The following is an 18,846-nucleotide window of genomic DNA, read 5'->3' as shown; positions in this document are numbered from 1 at the left end:
TGAGGTTTCATTTGAACCATGTTAGATATTGTCTATCTTAAACTATATCACAGTTGGCCCCTGCACTCCAGAGAGGTGTCCCCACCCCTCAGCAGAGGCAAGGATGATGCGATGCTGCAGGCATGGACATAAGGGATTTGACTCTGTCCCTCCTGAGGTGGGTGGCCACAGTGATCCAGAATGACCCTCGAAGTTACCAACCAGGCCCAAACCTGGACAATGGGTTTGGGCACCCTAGCATCTACCCCATTTAGGACATGCTGTAGCTTTTGAAGAGACTGGTCCTATGAAACAATATTCCTAGGATCTCCAAGACTTAGGGCAGTGATGGATGGGGTATCCCAGAGGAGTTCCAGTGAGAATCCAATGATGACGGTGTATAAGAAACCAGAGGCCTTGAACAAGAAGGGTGACTCATTCAATGAACATTTGCTAGTAAAGCTGATAGGATGAAAGGATATAATATAAGACACATTGAGGTCCACAATGCCTCCAGGATGAATGAAGAGGTGTTGGAGAGGTAGTGAAGAAGGAGAAGCTAAGAAGGGTTTTTTGTTTGTTCTTTTTTTGTTTGTCTGCTTGCTTCCTTCCTTGTTTGTTTTGTTTTCTTTTGTGGGAGGGCACTGCAGTGGTGAGGGGGGAAATGGAGGGATCATGAGGTGAACAGAATTGGGGTGAATGATGTGAAATTTAGAAAGAATCAATAAAGAAGTTAAAAAAATATGTCATGTTTCCTATGTATGTGATCATCATCAGAAGAAACAAAAACATTAACACAGAACATGTTTGTGATACTGTTCTGGTGAACTTTTCAGTGAACTCAACTGCCAGTGAACATCACTGTTGACAGAAATTGGAACATGTTTGTTGCAATATCAGTCTCAAACTGTAATTCCATGAGTTTCATGTGCAGACACCAGCTGCCATTCCTCCAACAACCTTAAAACAAACTCAGTTTCTTTTTTGTTTGAGAACTGTACATTTTCAAATAAGGAAACAAAACTCATACTCATACATCTCATGGGAATGTCACAAGGGAAATATCACTTAGAACCCAACAGATGAAGCACAAAACAATACTGTAAGATTTCAAGGACCAACTGATATGCAGAATTCTATCCTGTGGTTCTATTGATTAATTGATCAAGAACTGTAGCTGGGCGAATGTGGAGGGTCTGCAGGTTGAAGTATCCAAGACTATTAGTGGATTATAACCACCAATTTTATCTGATGATACAAAGAAATTTATTTTGGTTGTCATTATTTGGAGTGGCCTTATTGGCATGTAGGTTGTTTTGTTGTATTTGTTCCCCATAAACAGATGTGACCAGATTTTTGAGTGCTTGTAGTGACATTCACTGACATTGCCAGGTCACGATGTTCTTGGTTTACCCAGAATTATAACCAACTTTGGTGTTGTCAACTATATTTTCCTTTACTAATTTTCATTTTGATTATCTATTATATTTTGGTAACTAATTTTCAATTAGATTAAAAGTAGTAGGTTTCTTTTGTGCTTTTTCCTATTTAGTGTTTTGATTTAAGCAATCCCACTTTTTCCCCATTTGTCCACCCATATCCAGCATATGTGATCCAAACATATTTCTTCTATGCTGTTATTATTGTATTTTCTCATCTTCACTGGCATCTTATAGAGTCTCTTTTTAATCTTCTTATGGGCCGCATAACAGCTTTTGTGGCCTTGATACACTGTCACTCTCACATAATCACATATTTTAAAAATGATAAGCTAAGAAACAACATTGAGACACAATGTATGCTATTGATCCTTCAAGGCCTGTAGTACCTCACTTACAATACTTTCTATTTTCTGATGCATCCATTTTCTAGGGAGTTTCCAGTCCCAGAGCATGGTTAAAGAGAAACTGCTCCTGTCTGGTAGTTCCTAAGGTCATCTCTGCACTTTCTTTTAACTTCTTCAGATTTCAAGATTCACTTGCAATTCTTCTCTAGTTCTTGATTGCCCTGCCGATTGTCCAGCTAACTGTCTTTGCAAAGCAAATTAGTGAAGTAATGTCTTCCTTCCTGAGGCTCCTTGGTTCAGCCTGGTACTGATTCACAGCTGCTTCTGCCTACATCTTCAAGGGGATCTCACCCTACTAAAGAGGGCTACAGACGCATTCTCCTGCAGGAAGAGTATTGCATCCTGACAGTCTCCTCCATCTGCACTTACGGGCTGTTTAACCAACTGCCTTCTTTTCTACAATTTCTACTCTAGACTTCTGAGTGCTGACTGAATATCACAGACATAGTTTCAATAGAGACAATGAACATTTCCCCATTAGCTGTCATTTTTCAGATAGTGACCCTCTCCTTGTTATTTCTGCTGACTTATTTTGCCTACTATTATTGTGTTGAGTATTGTGTGGCATTTCATCCAATTGGATGTCCCCAATTCTCTAACAGTCCTAACCTAAGTGTGCACAATAGTGTGTGTCTCTATTTGGTGTGACTTTACATAAGAGCTAGCTCTTAATTTCATAAGATAAAACCTGTCACTTACCCCATCATCTGAATATGTTTTATGCTCTTAATAAAATTTTCTTATGTATAACTCTAGATATATTCTGAATGACATTATAAACTCTTCATTACTCATCTTTTAATTTTAGATGAGATATATATGAAGAATTGATGTCTTTGAGTGTTTTTATAGCTTCTAAAATTATCTTCTTTTATACCAATTCTAGAAAATATTAGTATATTTTCATTTTCTTACATTGTACTTGATAGTATTGGCTCTCACATTCCATTGCTTCTCACAGGCCAAATATCCTAGCCCATAATGCTGCCTGTTCCACCATTATGAAGGTATATCCCTCAGTCACTTGTGTGTGGTAAGGCCTTTAGATAGATTAGAGTAGTATGCATGGTAAGAAATAATTGCCCCTGTCATTAACTTTGAGAAATTCTTAGTATGTAGTCCAGGCTGAGATTGTACTCCAGAGCTTTAAAGGACATTTTGATTTAGTCATTTTTATAGCTCCTTGGATTACTAATACTTTTCATTCATTTGACCAGAGAAATGGATTTGACCATTATTTACATAAAATCATACCCCATCACAGAATGGACTTCTGGAATCTGACCATCAAAATCATTTTATTGTCACAAACTACAGCTGGGATTCTGGGAAATTGCTCTCTTTTTTACTACTATCTATTTCACTATGGAGAAAGCAAATTAAAACCCACAGATTTGATTCACATGCACCTAATGACAGCCAACTCCTTGATCATTCTCTCTAGAGGAGTTCCACTCACAATGGCAGCTTTTGGATTGAAACATTTTGTAAATTATTTTGGATGCAGACTGATTTTATATATTCAAAGAGTTGGTAGGAGTGTGTCCATTGGCACCACCTGCCTCTTGAGTGTCTTCCAGGCCATGACCATCAGTCAGAAGGAATTCTGCTGTAAGAATCAAAAAGTTAAATCTGCAAAATACATTGAATGTTGCATTGCCCTCCTCTGGGTCTTGTACATGTTGATAAATGTCATTTTCCCTGTGTACCAATTTATCAAAAGGAATAGTAAAAATGTGACAGGAAAATGGGACTTTGGATACTGCTCAACTGGTGGGCGGCATGAAATCAATGACTCCCTCTATTCAGCACTGGTGGTATGCCCTGAAATCTTCTTTTCTTTTCTCATGGCCTGGTCTAGTGGTTACATGATTGTCATTCTGTACAGACACAAACAGAGGGTTCAACACATCCATAGCACTTGTAGTTCCAGCAGAATCAGTTTTGAGTCCAGAGCCACCCAGAGCATCCTGGTCCTGGTGTCTACATTTCTTGCATTTTATACTCTCTCCTCCATCTTACAAGGCTGCATTGCTCTTTTGCATAATTACAATCAGTGGCTGGTGAACATAACTTTCCTAACATCTCTGTGTTTTCCCTGTTTTGGACCCTTTGTTTTTATGAATCATTACTCCATGGTGCCTAGACTTACTTGTTCTGTATCATGAAAATATCACTTGTTCTTATTTTAAGTGTGTAAGTGATATGTTTTGTGTGGTATACAGGTGTTTACTTACACGTCACCCTCAGAAAGTCAGTACAGAAAGTTAAGGAGGTAATGCCTTGTCTTTTAACTATTAACAAAAATGATGAGTCGCAGAATTTTGTCAGCTGGTTGTATTAGCAATCTCCCTGAACTTATCCCATTGTATAGAGGATGATCTCACACTTCAATTTACACCTGCTAGGCTTCCTTTTGTCCCCCTGATGTCCAAAGGATAAAGGAAAAATTTCTCTCAATAATGCTGCCCATCTTCTGGCTTTTATTCTGCCAGGGAATCCTGAGTACTTGGTTATTTTACAGACAGCTTGTTGGTCCTACATTCTAACTTCAAGGAAAACTAAAACTGTGTTTGGCCATGAAGTTGTGCTTCAGGAGGCCCTGGTCCATTCATTACTGTTCTACTCTGTATCAGTACCAGCAAACTTCTTCAGCTGTAACTTCCCAAATACTTGCTTTCAGCTCCATGAGAGACAATTAGGTTGATTTGGTCTGAAGCTTGTAGCAACAGTCCTCAACAAAGTCTCAGAAAAGATAATCTTCCCTTGCCCCTTTTTCAAAAAAATATGATCAATATCTTTTCAAAAAAATATGATCAAAACCATTGAAAATGAATGATGATTTTGATGTTATCTTGAATTTGGGTTGCATTTATGTTCATTAGGGAGATTAGTCTATAAATTTTCTTATTGCTGTGGTGTTGTATCTGGTTTGGTATCAAAATAGCCTTGGTTCATGGGGAGGTGTTTGGACCTGACTCAAGTGAGTATATCAGACTCTGCTAACTCTCCACTGGAGGCCTTGCCTTGGAGGAGGTGGGAATGGGGGTTGGGGGGAAGGCTGTGGCATGGAAGGAGGGAGGGGAGGGGATCTGTGGTTGGCATGTAAAATAAATAAAAAAATTCTTAATAAAAAAGAAAAGAAAAAAAGGGTTGTGAAGGCAATTAATATACCCATTGAGGACATTCATAAAAATACTAAAAATAGAACTACTTTATAACCCAGCTATTCCACTCCAGGGCATATACCCAACTCTGTATTCTTCCATGGAGAAATATGTACATCCATGATTATTGCTGCTCTATTTACTATAACAATGAATTGAAACCCACATATATATTAATAAACATTTAAATCCATAATCAAATTTGTGTTCATATATAAAATGGACTATTACTCAACAACAGTGATTGAAGAAGTCTCAAAATGTGTAAGAAAATTGATGGACATACCTAATAACATTAAGTCAGATCACACAAACTGAGAAAGAAAAAAAATCACATGTTCTCTTTCTTGTGCAAATCCTATCCTATAATGTGCAAATGTGTATAGGTAAATGGGTGAGTATAACTATATTATAACACGTATAAAGCAGACCAAGAACGGTAATGTTAGGCAAAGGAGCAGGCAAAAGCATTTGTTAGTTATGGAACAGTATATCAAGTTAATTATTTTTCTAATTTCAACTCTGCCATTTTCTTATTCTGCAGTGGATAGGGGCATAAAAATAAAATTGCTAGTGACAGTGTAAAACCCTAAGCAAAACTCTATGGCTTCACCATTGCTATTCTAACTGTATAGAACTAAAGTGAATCATACTGAGCTTAGGTCTGGGCAAGTGTCCCTTTGAGTATTTATTGCAATGTTATCTCTTTAATGCGTTAATTCATGAACTCATTGCAATAAAGTGATTTTAGTATAAAATAAAATGTTGTCACAATTTTTCAAAAGATATAATAATGGCTGAGCTATGGCCACCTTTAAATGTAGTACATCACAGAGATGGACTCAATGAAAGATATCTTGATTATCTACTTAGATGCCACAAAAATACACTTTCTTTTTTCCCTTTTATTGAAAATACTCAGGAGGACAATAAAAATACTAAATGGAAAGCTACATTGTGTTACAGAGGACTCAGTGAAGACCTGTGCAGTCCCTTTCTTTTGGCTTCAGTCTCAGTGAATTCATAGAGTTTTGCTCAGTTGTTTCAGAGGGCCTTGTTGTCCTGATGTCACCCATCCCCTCTGGCTCTTGCACTCTTTCTGCCTCCTCTCCCATGGGGATGTCTGATCTCTGAACGGATGGATTTGATGGAATCATCCACTTTGCCAGCTCTGATGCCAGAAATACTTTAAAAAAAAATCCAGCATTCCTTCATCATAAATGTCATGGAGTGTTGAGAGATACAGGGATAATACCTCAGCATAAAAAAATGCCACATATTACAAACCTACAACCAAAGGTTAGGACCCAAGAATAATATACATAGGAATTACATGCTTACTGACCACTTCCAGTTATGTTTAACCGGCAAAAAGGTCCACGATTTTTCTAAATAGTGCTACAGTTAGGGTACATCCTGTAAAACAAAAGTCTTTGAAAAACTTTCTATTGGAGCCTTATTAATAAAAGAAACAGGTTGGGTGAACGATAAAGATATGATGAGAAAAGTTAAATGAGCACAAAAAAACCCAAAGGGAACTAGGGAATACAGGACAATAGTGTGTCTGAGTTGTATAAAAAAGTACTCCAAGAAATGACAAAGACTCTAGGTGTTAACAGTATTTATTAGTGTCATAGAGGATTTGAAAATGCCAAAAACATGAGGGGCAAAGCATTTGGAGTAGTGTCTAGTGTAAGATATTGTGATTGAGAGGAGGCATAGAACATGAGGATCGAGACAAAGAGGACTGACAATGAACAATTGGCTGGAGGATGGGAAGGTCACTGCTAAGTGAAAACACAGAGTCACTCAAAGAGTTTCCAGGGTAGAAATGGGATGTAATAGACACTAGTGAGGTATGATGAGGTGTAGTGGATTTGTGAAAATCACAGTGATAGAGAGACGTTGAATACAGATAATATTTCACAATGACCCTATAAAGCCCCTGAACCCTTTTCTGATACTAGATATTGGTCTATACTTCAAAACATTCAACATGCATCAGAAAGCACATGATGCAAATAACATTTAAAGTGAATCTAGGTTACATTCATACTCAGATTTAGACACAATAACCACTGTCAACATGCCTAGGAGTTTTACAGATCCTGAATTTAGAACTTTGTGTTGCAATGTCTGAACCTGTCCTAAGAAGTGATCATACATAATGATATTCATTATTTTTTGTAATTAATATACTATAAGATCTACCATTAGAATGGTGCTAGCTGTCTTTCAAATTCCTAGTCTCTTTTACTTTACATACATATAAAATTAGGCATATATATACATAATGATATATTTTGAATTATATAAAATATAAATATATGAGAAATATATTACATATGTTTATCTTTATAATAATTAGCATTATATGCATACTAATACACTGCTAAATTCATTTAGTGTTGGTCATATGTATATAAGTTTAGGGCTGACTATATAGTATTGGATAACCAATCCCTAAGGAAGACTGATTCTCCCTTTACGTGCACCCATTAAATAGCTTTCCATCCAGAGGTTGAGAATTGGCAGATTTGCCATCCATGTTGGCATGTCAAATGGTGCTGCCACTGTTCAGGCCTTGTTTCCAAAATCATATTCTTGAAATTTCATGAATAAACTTAAGGCTGTCTTAACAGGAGAGAATTCATGTCTGGGACTGTTAACTTAGCTCCATATTTAGTGCCTGATGAGGCCATTAACCTAGAAGAGAACTTAGTATTCCCACCTTCCTACACCAATATAATTTAAAATTGTATTCTATGTACTTACTCTGATACCCAGAGGTAAAGAGAAGGTCTCAGCCTTCATCAGCAAAGAAACTTCCATTGGTAGTAAATAGAGATCATTACAGAAGTCCAAAACTAGTCAAAATGCAGAGAACAACTAACTATGGGGTGCTGAGCCACAATTTGATGTTTCTACAACACATATACTGCAACTAAATCAAAGAACAACTTTTGAGCAGTGGAAATGTAAAATTCAAGGGTCAATACATATGCTGAGAAATTATATTCTCTCTATATAAAAAAAAGAAGCAGAACATACAGGCCCTTTCTAACTACCTTCACATTTCCTTTATTTACTCCCACATTTAAATCCATATATAACAATTATAGACCAGCATGTTCATGAGTAAATATATGCTATTTTTCTAAGCTAAATCCAACTTGCTGCAAATTTGTTCTTTTATTTTTTTCTCCATAACTCAATAAAATTCATACACACACAATGTATCATTGATTATGATACATACTCTTAATGCTCTTAATTGCTGTGATACCTATTTTTCTCTATGGATTATGATCTCATTGAAAGAAATGGTAATTGTTTTAATATTTACATCCATCTTTAGACATTGTCCTGAGTAGAGATGAATTTTCAGTAAAAGTTTGATTAGAGGAATGAAAAGATGATACAACAAAAGAATAGAAAGAGGACAGGCAATGTAAATGTTGGAACTCTGAATTGTAATGTGTTGTTTGATATTAGCAAGTGCAGCAGAGCATTGAAGCTGAGGTGTAGTGACTGATGAGCAGAAAGGGACAAAATGCTGGAAATCAAGGAGCTGTTTATGCAATGGCAATGACCAGCCACCTAGTGATTCCAGTTATAAAAGTTAAACACTTGGTTCAGATGTCAGATATTGTATAAAAGAGCACAAAACTGTTTACCAGGACAAGGATGATTTGGGTGACTCTGGTGTCATGAGATGACCTAGGACACAGGACTCTATACATGTGTTGGAACCTCTGATTGTGTTTCAACAAGATAAGCACCATGTAACTACTGGCCTGCATCATGAGTCCTAAACACGTGACATCAGAGGAGCCCAATAAGGTTACACATAAGATGTGGATGTATATTTTTTAGGTTTGGGTACAGCACAGCATAGGAAATCTCTAAACCCAGTGCAGTTCCTTCCATCCCAGATGTCTGTCAGCAGTAGAGCAATGAATCCATAGTGATCAGTTGCAGGGACCAGCATAGGATGACAGAAAGTCCAATAATCTTGGGGGCTGTGGCTTTAAAATGTTTATATTTGGCATTCCTTGACGTGATCATGCCTGACTGGAAGAAACTTAAGAGGGATTTGGAGCATAGGGACAATCTTATGGCCACTCTATAGAAATAAAAACAATTTAATATACAATGCTATATAGAATATACATCCAACAAAATGCAGCATTTCTTGAGGTATTACTTCATGCAAAAGAAAATGAAGTTAGCCCTAGTCATGTGTTTGACAATTAGGTCTATAACTCTTGCGCTGATCTCAGAGAATTCATCCATGGTAATACAGCAAAGCAAGGCTAGGTTCAGAGCATTCCCATTGCTGTTTGGGCCAGCATGGCCATGTCTTGTGGATGGCATTCTAATATACTTCCAAAACAGAGAAAAAGATTTAGCTAACAACTCACAGGTGTCATGTCCCCTTCACTCACGTAAACCTCTGAAATTACAAGGGTTAAAGGGAGGCATCTTTACAAACTGAAGCATGTTAGGTACGTTTTCAAGGTGAAGCAGATATATTTTAGACAGACAGGTTATCTTCAAACACTTTAGAGATCTACTCAATATGACAGTTAAGGTGCTTTAATAGCACAGATTCTTTTTGATGACTATGAGACATGTCTGCTCCTGGCAGCACCGATCTACATCAATAATTCTTATTTGAATACAAAAATGAATTTTGTTTATATGACTGTTTGTTTGCTTTGTTCCATTTAAAAACTGCATCTGTGTTTGCAAACTATTCTATTGAAGCTTGAATTGTTTTGTAGGCCAATATAATGTAGGTATAAAATATAATTATACAAAGTGTCAATGCTGATCATATAATACATTAACACATCTTTACCTATAACTTGAATTCAATAAATTTAAAAATTGCTTCAATATCAGAATTAAAGTCATGAGAACATTTACCTAATTTTTTATCAGTTATCATTATTTACACCTAGACAATTATCACTAATTCAGTGTAGTTTTATAAATATATTACAAATTAAATTTTATTGACATAAATAAATACAGTATCTGATATTGACAAGTATACAGAACGAAAATACCAACTATGTCTGCATATACAACCAGGGAAGTATCCAGAAGACAAAATAATGTCTAACAATTAGAAATTCAAAGATTATTGATGTAAACATCCAGCTTCAACAATGAAAATTATATTTGGTACAGTGAGAGAACCCCATTAGAGTTACTTGATATTGGTATCTGCAGATGTCTGACTTTTGTACTTTTTATACACATAAATTCAACATTATTTCCTCAGTACTATTATTTCCCTTTACAAATGGAAAATAGCCTCTTAATATCCACTGTGCACTGAGATTTACACTAGGAAAAAGAAAGCCATTGATCAATTTCTTCTGGAAGCCGAGTTTATACAGTCAAGCAAAGGTGGCTCAAGTCTATAGGAAACCACTTCCCTATCTCACCATGGCTGCCATGCATTGCAGCATCTCATTGAATAGAGTCTGAGATATCTGCAAAGGGGTAGAGAGGAGAACCCCTAAGCACCATGATAACAAGTTAAAATCACAATGATCCCACCTCCATATTACTGGTACAGACCTACAGCTAAAACAATAGCAAATAGTTCCAAAAAGACCTGAACGGGACTGAAACAGCACCTCATGTACAGGTTTATTGAACCTTTTATGCTGAGTAATCATGGTTCATCAGTCTCCCTGTAGATATTTTGCCTCTGGTGGTTTCTCGAATGAAAGAGGAAACTACTACTGAGCTCTACTCATAAAGCTTGCAGTAGACTTTTTTACCTTCTGCATACTGGAGGGAATAAACCAAGACTCACTTATTAAAATAGATTTCTCTGTTATGACAAATCCTAGATAGGCACTCAGTGGTCAGATGGACAGATAGCCTGTATCCATGTAGGAGGGAGTCCATCATACAGTGTGACTGACATGTTAATATTGTTCCACACAATAGAAACAGATGGAACATTACCAAACTCCTTCTATGAGGCTACAATTACCCTGATTCCTAAACCAAACAAGGATACAACAAAGAAAGAGAACTACAGACCGATCTCGCTCATGAATATTGATGCAAAAATACTCAATAAAATACTGGCAAACAGACTCCAAGAACACATCAAAACAATTATCCACCATGATCAAGTAGGCTTCATTCCAGGGATGCAAGGGTGGTTCATCATACGAAAGTCCGTCAATGTAATGCACCATGTAAACAAACTCAAAGAAAAAAACCGCATGATCATCTCACTAGATGCAGAAAAGGCATTTGACAAAATCCAACACCCCTTCATGATAAAGGTCTTGGAGCAATCAGGAATACAGGGAACATACCTAAACATAATAAAGACAATTTACAGCAAACCACCAGCAAACATCAAATTAAATGGACAGAAACTCAAAGCAATTCCACTAAAATCAGGAACGAGGAAAGGCTGTCCGCTCTCCAGATACTTATTCAATATAGTACTTGAAGTTCTAGCCAGAGCAATAAGACAACATATGGAGATTAAGAGGATACAAATAGGAAAGGAAGAAGTGAAGATTTCCCTATTTGCAGATGACATGATAGTATACTTGAGTGACCCCAAAATTTCAACCAAGGAACTGATACAGCTTATAAACACCTCCAGCAACATAACTGCATACAAGATCAACTCAAAAAAATCAGTAGCCCTCCTATATACAATTGACAAAAAGGCTGAGAAGGAAATCAGAGATACATCACCCTTTACAATAGCCACAAATGATATAAAATACCTTGTGGTAACTCTAACTAAGGAAGTGAAATATCTATATGACAAGAACTTTATGTCCCTGAAAAAAGAAATTAAAGAAGATGTCAGAAAATGGGAAGGTCTCCCATGCTCATGGATAGGCAGGATTAACATAGTAAAAATGACAATCTTACCAAAAGCAATCTACAGATTCAATGCAATCCCCATCAAAATACCAACACAATTCTTCACAGACCTGGAAAGACTAATACTCAACTTCATATGGAAAAACAAAAAACCCAGAATAGCCAAAAGAATCCTGTACAATAAAACAACCTCTGGAGGCATCATGATCCCTGAATATGCTGAGAAATAGAGACTCTGGAGGGGCCGGGTAGTGGTTTCACATACCTTTAATAACAGCACTTGGGAGACAGAGGCAGGCAGATCTCTGAATTCCAGGCCAGCTTGGTGTACAGAGGGAGTTCCAGGACAGGCTCCAAAGCTACACAGAGAAACCCTGTCTCAAAACAACAGCAAAAAAGTGACTCTGGATGGGTCATCTTTAAATGGGACATCCATACTATACTTTTTCCTTTAAATACTCAGGTATCATCTTGGAAGAAGGGACAGAAAGAGTTTAAGTACCAGAGGTAGCAGATGATTTCAAGGTAACACGTTTGTCCAGATTAAACAGGTCACTTGCACATGTGAATTTCCTGTTTAGGACAGGATGCACAAGATCTGCACAAAATCAAGCAGTCCTAATTCCAGGACAGTGAATGAGGTGAGTTGGTCACAGTCCTAGCTCAACAGCTATTGTTCATAGATGGCTTCTGAGAGAGGAAGTGTCAGATTTCTTAGAGAATTCAACATTTAAGAGACTAAAAACACTTTTATAAGTGTCCCTGAATTTGGCACATACTAGCATTGTTAAGTAGACTCAGTATTTTTTTTTTTTTTGGTTTTGGGGGACATATAAAACTTAGAGAGAAAAGTGGTGTGAGGAAATAAAAGAGAAATTGGAAAGGAGATAATGTGAGTACTCTTGACTATAACTCCCATGCATCTATAAACTCTCAATGATAATTTTAAGTAATAAATGTTATAAATATTTTTTAAAAGAACTAAGCTGATTTATGTTGAAGATGTCAGTGAAACCTGAAATTCAATGAGATAGATAACTTCCTTATCAAAATGACATGAAAGTTTCTATCATCTTCCACAGGATGCCAGGTCAGGCTTTAGGGATCATAAAAACTCCATGCCTCCCAAAATTGTCTCTGTGGAGATAGTCACAGGCAAGTCTTAAAACTCTTTGTTAATTGGCATCTAAAAAAGTTTTATAAATGATTTTGTCTCCCAAAGCAAGCACTGCAGGTGAAATGAAAATTACCATCCTGATGAGAGATGAGGTCATAGACGTCTACCTCAGGCTTGATGTGACTCTCTTATAGCATTGCTATTTAAGAGTAAGGATCTGCCCAGCAAACCCATCATCCTGCAGATGTGTGAAGCCAGGTGAGTTCTTTGTATTTCAGTTGTATCAGAGAGCCAGCAAGGGAGAGAGATCTGTGTAAGTGCTCATGTCTGGTAATGAGAATTTGGGGTAGAAAGTGATCCATGGAACAATGAGAAGGCACAAAAGTAATTCCATAACTAAGAAGTGATTGAGAAAGTTAGAATTGTTCCTAACCTTGTGTCAGTTCCTATTAGTTCCTACTATAAATGCCACAGTGAGGGTAACTGTGGATGCACCAGGATAATGCAGGCATGTGTGAATGTGTTTAAGGACTACTGTAATCAGTCAATGTGATAATTGACCTTATCCTCATGATGTGTTGACTATATTTGAGTATTATTATAGGTGAACTTATCATGGTTTAAGGCACAGAGTAGACATTAAATTGGAAATATAAGAAGCATACATCCATGAGAAAATGTAGGATATAAACGTGTTTATGTAGTAAAAAAAAATTATTCTTATGTGACACTACATTTATCACCTGGTTACAGAGGCAGTAACTGAGGCTCTATTGAATAGCTTTTGACTAGATGACATGTTTGAAATCTCTGTCTCTCTGTCTCTGTCTCTCTCTCTTAATGTCTCTTTCTCCTTCTCTGTCTCTCAGAAAGATAACACAGGATGGAAGATACAGAATAAATATTGGGCAGTGACAACTAAGACCATATGTATTCTGAGTTTTCTCTCCTGGATTAGTCTTCTTCGACTCTTACTCAGAACCTGATACCACTCTTCCCTCAGTGTTTATTGTTCTTGTTAATGTAACAGAGAGCTTGTACTTGCAGGCCATGGCTCAACCCCTCACCTGCATTTATATCCACACTAGTGATATATCTCATTGTGCAATATTTAAGGTTTCACATTATTATAATTATTCTTTTATTATTTTTCATGCATCACCTCTGTTTGACTGCATCACAAATTTAATTATAAGAGGTAAATCAATGTAAGAATTTTCAAATAAGCCAATTGTGGTGTTGCATACCTTTAATCTTAGAACTTGAGAAGCAGCAGTAGGCACATCTCTGAGTTTTAGGCCGACATGGTCTACATAGTGAGTTTCAGGACAGCCAAAGCTACATAATCACACCATGACCTGAAAAAAGGAACAATAAAAAAATCTGCAAATATACACAGAATTTTAAGTGTATTGTTTTAGTAACTTAATTTTCTTCTCATGCTACTATTTGTTAATCATATGTTAGTATTTCTTGTTGCATATTGTACAGAGTAAATATTAGTAATTCCTCTGTAATTAACATTTTCTCTCTGAAGTAGCAACCATGCATATTTCTGGTGTCATCATGAATACCAAGCCTATCTCATACTTGTGAAAAAAATTTGGAGACGGGATATCTTTCTATCATGTCCAACAAAGAACTCTGTATTTCTTTAAAATCTCTACAGTCTTGCTTTTCTAAATCTTGATTTTCACAAGTGAAACATCACCTGGAATACAGTAGATATAGCTAAAACCAATAGTGTAAGATTTCCAAGACTCTACATGTCTGTAGAATTCTATCATGTGTAGATTGATTAATTGATCAAGGGCAGTTACTGAGCACTTGTGGTTCATATGTAGCTTGATGCTTCCAAGACTGCTACTGGATTATAAACTTCAAATTTCTTCAGTGGCAAAAAGAAATTTATTTATGTTGTTATGGCTTAAATAGGTATGGCCCTCTTCAAACTCAAGTTTTTGAATGCTTGGAATATAGGAAGTGCACTACTAGGATGTGTGGCATTTTTTGAAGAAGTGGGTCATTGTGGGGGTGGGCTTTGAGGTATCATTTACCCAAGCTATGCTGCTGATAGCTGCTGGTAGCAATGGTTTTATCAGAGGTGCAGCAGATGGCAATTAAAGTTCAGACGTTAACCCACCAGATGAACAATTCTCTGAGGAACTCCATTTTAAGCAAGGCTCATAGAACCAGAAACTCTGAAAACTGATTACTTCTTCCTGTAATTTCACATATTCCAAAACAGACATCGAGTCTCCCCATTACTGTGCATTTTTATGTACTGTGTATGTGTAATCTCATGATTAGATCTCAATCTTGTTAGCATTTATTCTTTGGACTGTCTAAAGATGACTTATCATTAAACTGTATAATTTTTATTAATAGAAAATATATTAGATTATGCTTCATAACTAGATCTCTTGTATCATGAGGACAGTAAGATACTTAGGCCCTGTTTTTTTATCATTGTCTCAGGCTAACATTGGAGAAAGGCAATTTCTCCCCAATTCTAGACAGGTACATACAACTAGCTGATTTAAAACCTCAGAGCAAAATCAAAGTAGACTTACAAAATGAATTTGTAAGATAAACCTTCACAAGGACAAATTCTCATGCACCTAAATGTAGAACCAAGGTCAGGCACAAAGCAAATTTGATATCAGTTCCTCGCTTGCTAAAGTCTGACTAATAAAGACTCAAGTCCCTGCACAAATTCCTCAGCAGCTTTACTCAATGGTTTTTCACTCTTCAAATGTAACTTTTTATATTGTCTTCCATTAGATGTATATATGGTTATGTAGAACAAGGAAGGAAGGAGAAGCTTGAGAGAAATAAACAGAATGATCATTACTACATGTGTGAGTATTATTTCCCCAGATAAATTAGAATTATTCTTAAGCTCTGCTACTCTGAAAGCATTCTTTTTATCACCCTCTAGCAGCCCTGGGAGCTGGTCTCACAGGCTGCAATAACTCACTCCATGTGGGTGGGACTCATTTCACTTCATGTAGCCTGTGGATCAAGAAGTAGAACTCTCAACTACCTCTCCAGCCCCATGTCTGCCTGCACTCTACCATAATTCCCACCGAGAAGATAATGGACTAAACCTCTGAAACTTTAAGCCATCCCCAATTAAATGCTTTTTCTTTATTAGGGTCATCATGGTCGTTGTATCTTATAGCAATAGAAACCCACAAAGACCAAAACTGGTACCAGGGACTGGAGGATTGCTGTGTTAGGCTGGATCATGTTTTCATTTGGAGGAATTTGGACTTTATGACTATAAATTAGAAAGGCAGTTGTGTGTTTAATTGGCCATCTTTATAAGAACTTGGAAGAGGGTGATTTGAATTGTGATGAGTTCTGGATTAATTAATTACCTCTTGCCTATTATTGACTCTAATATGTGGTTATTAGTGTTTGCTCTTATTCAGATTTATAATGAAGAGGAGCAAGCTGAGCAAGGAAAAATAAAAAATATATACAATTTGAGGATAAAGGGAGCAGCAGAAAGTGGAATGGAGCTCAGTCTTGTGTTCAAGGAGATAAAAGTATTAAGGAATGGAATAAAGGGAGTGGTGAACCTAGGGCAAGGTCCCACCACATTAAATTTCTAACTTGTGAAAAGAACGTAAAAGAAAGTTTGGAGCTATGTATGGTGTTGCATGCCTTTAATCCCAACACTGCAGAAGTTGAGGAAGAGGCATGTGGAACTCTGAGTTTGAGGCCAGACTGGTCTAAGAGTAAATTCCAGAAAAAATAATACTCAACTTCATATGAAAAACAAAAAACCCAGGATAGCCAAAGGAATCCTGTACAATAACACAACTTCTGGAGGCATCACAATCCCTGACTTCAAGCTCTACTATAGAGCTACAGTAATAAAAACAGCTTGGTACTGGCATAAAAACCGACATGTGGACCAATGGAATCGAATTGAAGACCTTGACATTAATCCGCACACCTATGAACATATAATTTTTGACAAAGAAGCCAAAAGTGCACAATGGAAAAAAGAAAGCATCTTCAACAAATGGTGCTGGCAAAACTGGATATCAACATGTAGAAGGCTGCAAATAGATCCATATCTATCACCATGCACAAAACTTAAGTCCAAGTGGATCAAGGACCTCAACATAAATCCAGCTACTCTGAACCTGCTAGAAGAGAAAGTAGGAAGTAGTCTTGAACGCATTGGCATAGGAGACCACTTCCTAAATAGAACACCAGTAGCACACACTCTGAGAGAAACAATCAATCAATGGGACCTCTTGAAACTGAGAAGCTTTTGTAGAGCAAAGGATACGGTCAACAAGGCAAAGCGACAGCCTACAGAATGGGAAAAGATCTTCACCAACCCCACATCTGACAGAGGACTGATATCCAGAATATATAAGGAATTCAAGAAATTAGACATCAAAATGCCCAACAGTCCAATTAAGAAATGGGCTATAGAACTAAACAGAGAATTCTCAACAGAGGAAACTCAAATGGCCGAAAGACATTTAAGGAACTGCTCAACATCCCTAATCATCAGGGAAATGCAAATCAAAACAACTCTGAGATACCACCTTACGCCTGTCAGAATGGTTAAGATCAAAAACACTGAAGACACCTTATGCTGGAGAGGATGTGGAGCTAGGGGAACTCTCCTCCACTGCTGGTGGGAATGCAAGCTTGTACAACCACTTTGGAAATCAATATGGCGCTTTCTTAGAAAATTGGGAATCAATCTCCCCCAAGATCCAGCTATACCACTCTTGGGCATATACCCAAGAAATGCTCAACCACACCATAAGAGCACTTGTTCAGCTATGTTCATATCAGCATTGTTTGTAATAGCCAGATCATGGAAACAACCCAGATGCCCTTCAACTGAAGAATGGATAAACAAAATGTGGTACATATACACAATGGAATACTACTCAGCAGAGAAAAACAATGGCATCATGAGGTTTGCAGACAAATGGATGGATCTAGAAAAAATCATCCTGAGTGAGGTAACCCAGACTCAGAAAGACAAACATGGTATGTACTCACTCATAGCAGGATACTAGACATGAAACAAGGATGACTTGTCTGCTACTCACATCACCAGGGAGGCTACCTGGAAAACAGGACCCCAAGAAAGACACAGGGATCGCCCAATGACAGAGAAATGGAATGAGATCTACATGAACAGCCTGGACATGAGTGGGGGTAGTGAAGGGCGAGGGTCGAGGGAAAGAGAGCTTGAGGGAGCGGGAGATCCCAGCTGGATCAACAACAGAGAAGGAGAACAAGGAATAGGAGAACATGGCAAATGAAGACCACATGAGAATAGGAAGAAGCAAAGTGCTAGAGAGGCCCACAGAAATCCACAAAGATACCCACACAACAGACTGCTGGCAATGGTCGAGAGACAGCCCGAACTGACCTACTCTGGTGATGGGATGGCCAAACACCCTAATTGTTGTGCTAGAAACCTCATCCAACTACTGAGGGATCTGGATGCAGAGATCCATGACTAGGCCCCGGGTGGATCTCTGGGAGTCCAATTAGCGAGAATGAGGAGGGTTTATATGAGCGAGAATTGTTGAGACCAAGGTTGGATAAAGCACAGGGACAAATAGCCAAATGAATGGAAACACATGAACTATGAACCAATGGCTGAGGGGTCCCCACTGGATCAGGCCCTCTGAATGGGTGAGACAGTTGATTGGCTTGATCTGTTTGGGAGGCATCCAGGCAGTGGGACCGGGTCCTGTGCTCATTGCATGAGTTGGCTGTTTGAAACCTGGGGTCTATGCAGGATTGTTTGGCTCGGCCTGGGAGGAGGGGACTAGACCTACCTGGACTGAGTCTACCAGGTT

At 37.6% G+C, this 18,846-nt stretch overlaps 1 protein-coding gene across 1 annotated transcript; it reads left to right on the top strand.

Annotated features, from left to right (window-relative positions):
• Positions 1-3,081: 3,081 nt before the first annotated feature.
• LOC128124242 (vomeronasal type-1 receptor 4-like) lies at positions 3,082-3,993 on the top strand. Its single transcript, XM_052760419.1, has one exon. It carries the CDS (start codon positions 3,091-3,093, stop codon positions 3,991-3,993), a length of 903 nt encoding a protein of 300 aa, XP_052616379.1. The 5' UTR covers positions 3,082-3,090.
• Positions 3,994-18,846: the final 14,853 nt, after the last annotated feature.

Source organism: Peromyscus californicus, unplaced genomic scaffold, assembly GCF_007827085.1.
Source record: "Peromyscus californicus insignis strain IS unplaced genomic scaffold, ASM782708v3 Scaffold_4__1_contigs__length_199733344, whole genome shotgun sequence".
Lineage (NCBI taxonomy): Eukaryota > Metazoa > Chordata > Mammalia > Rodentia > Cricetidae > Peromyscus > Peromyscus californicus.
The sequence above is the reverse complement of the archived record's forward strand: the minus strand, read 5'-3'. Positions and strand labels throughout refer to the sequence as shown.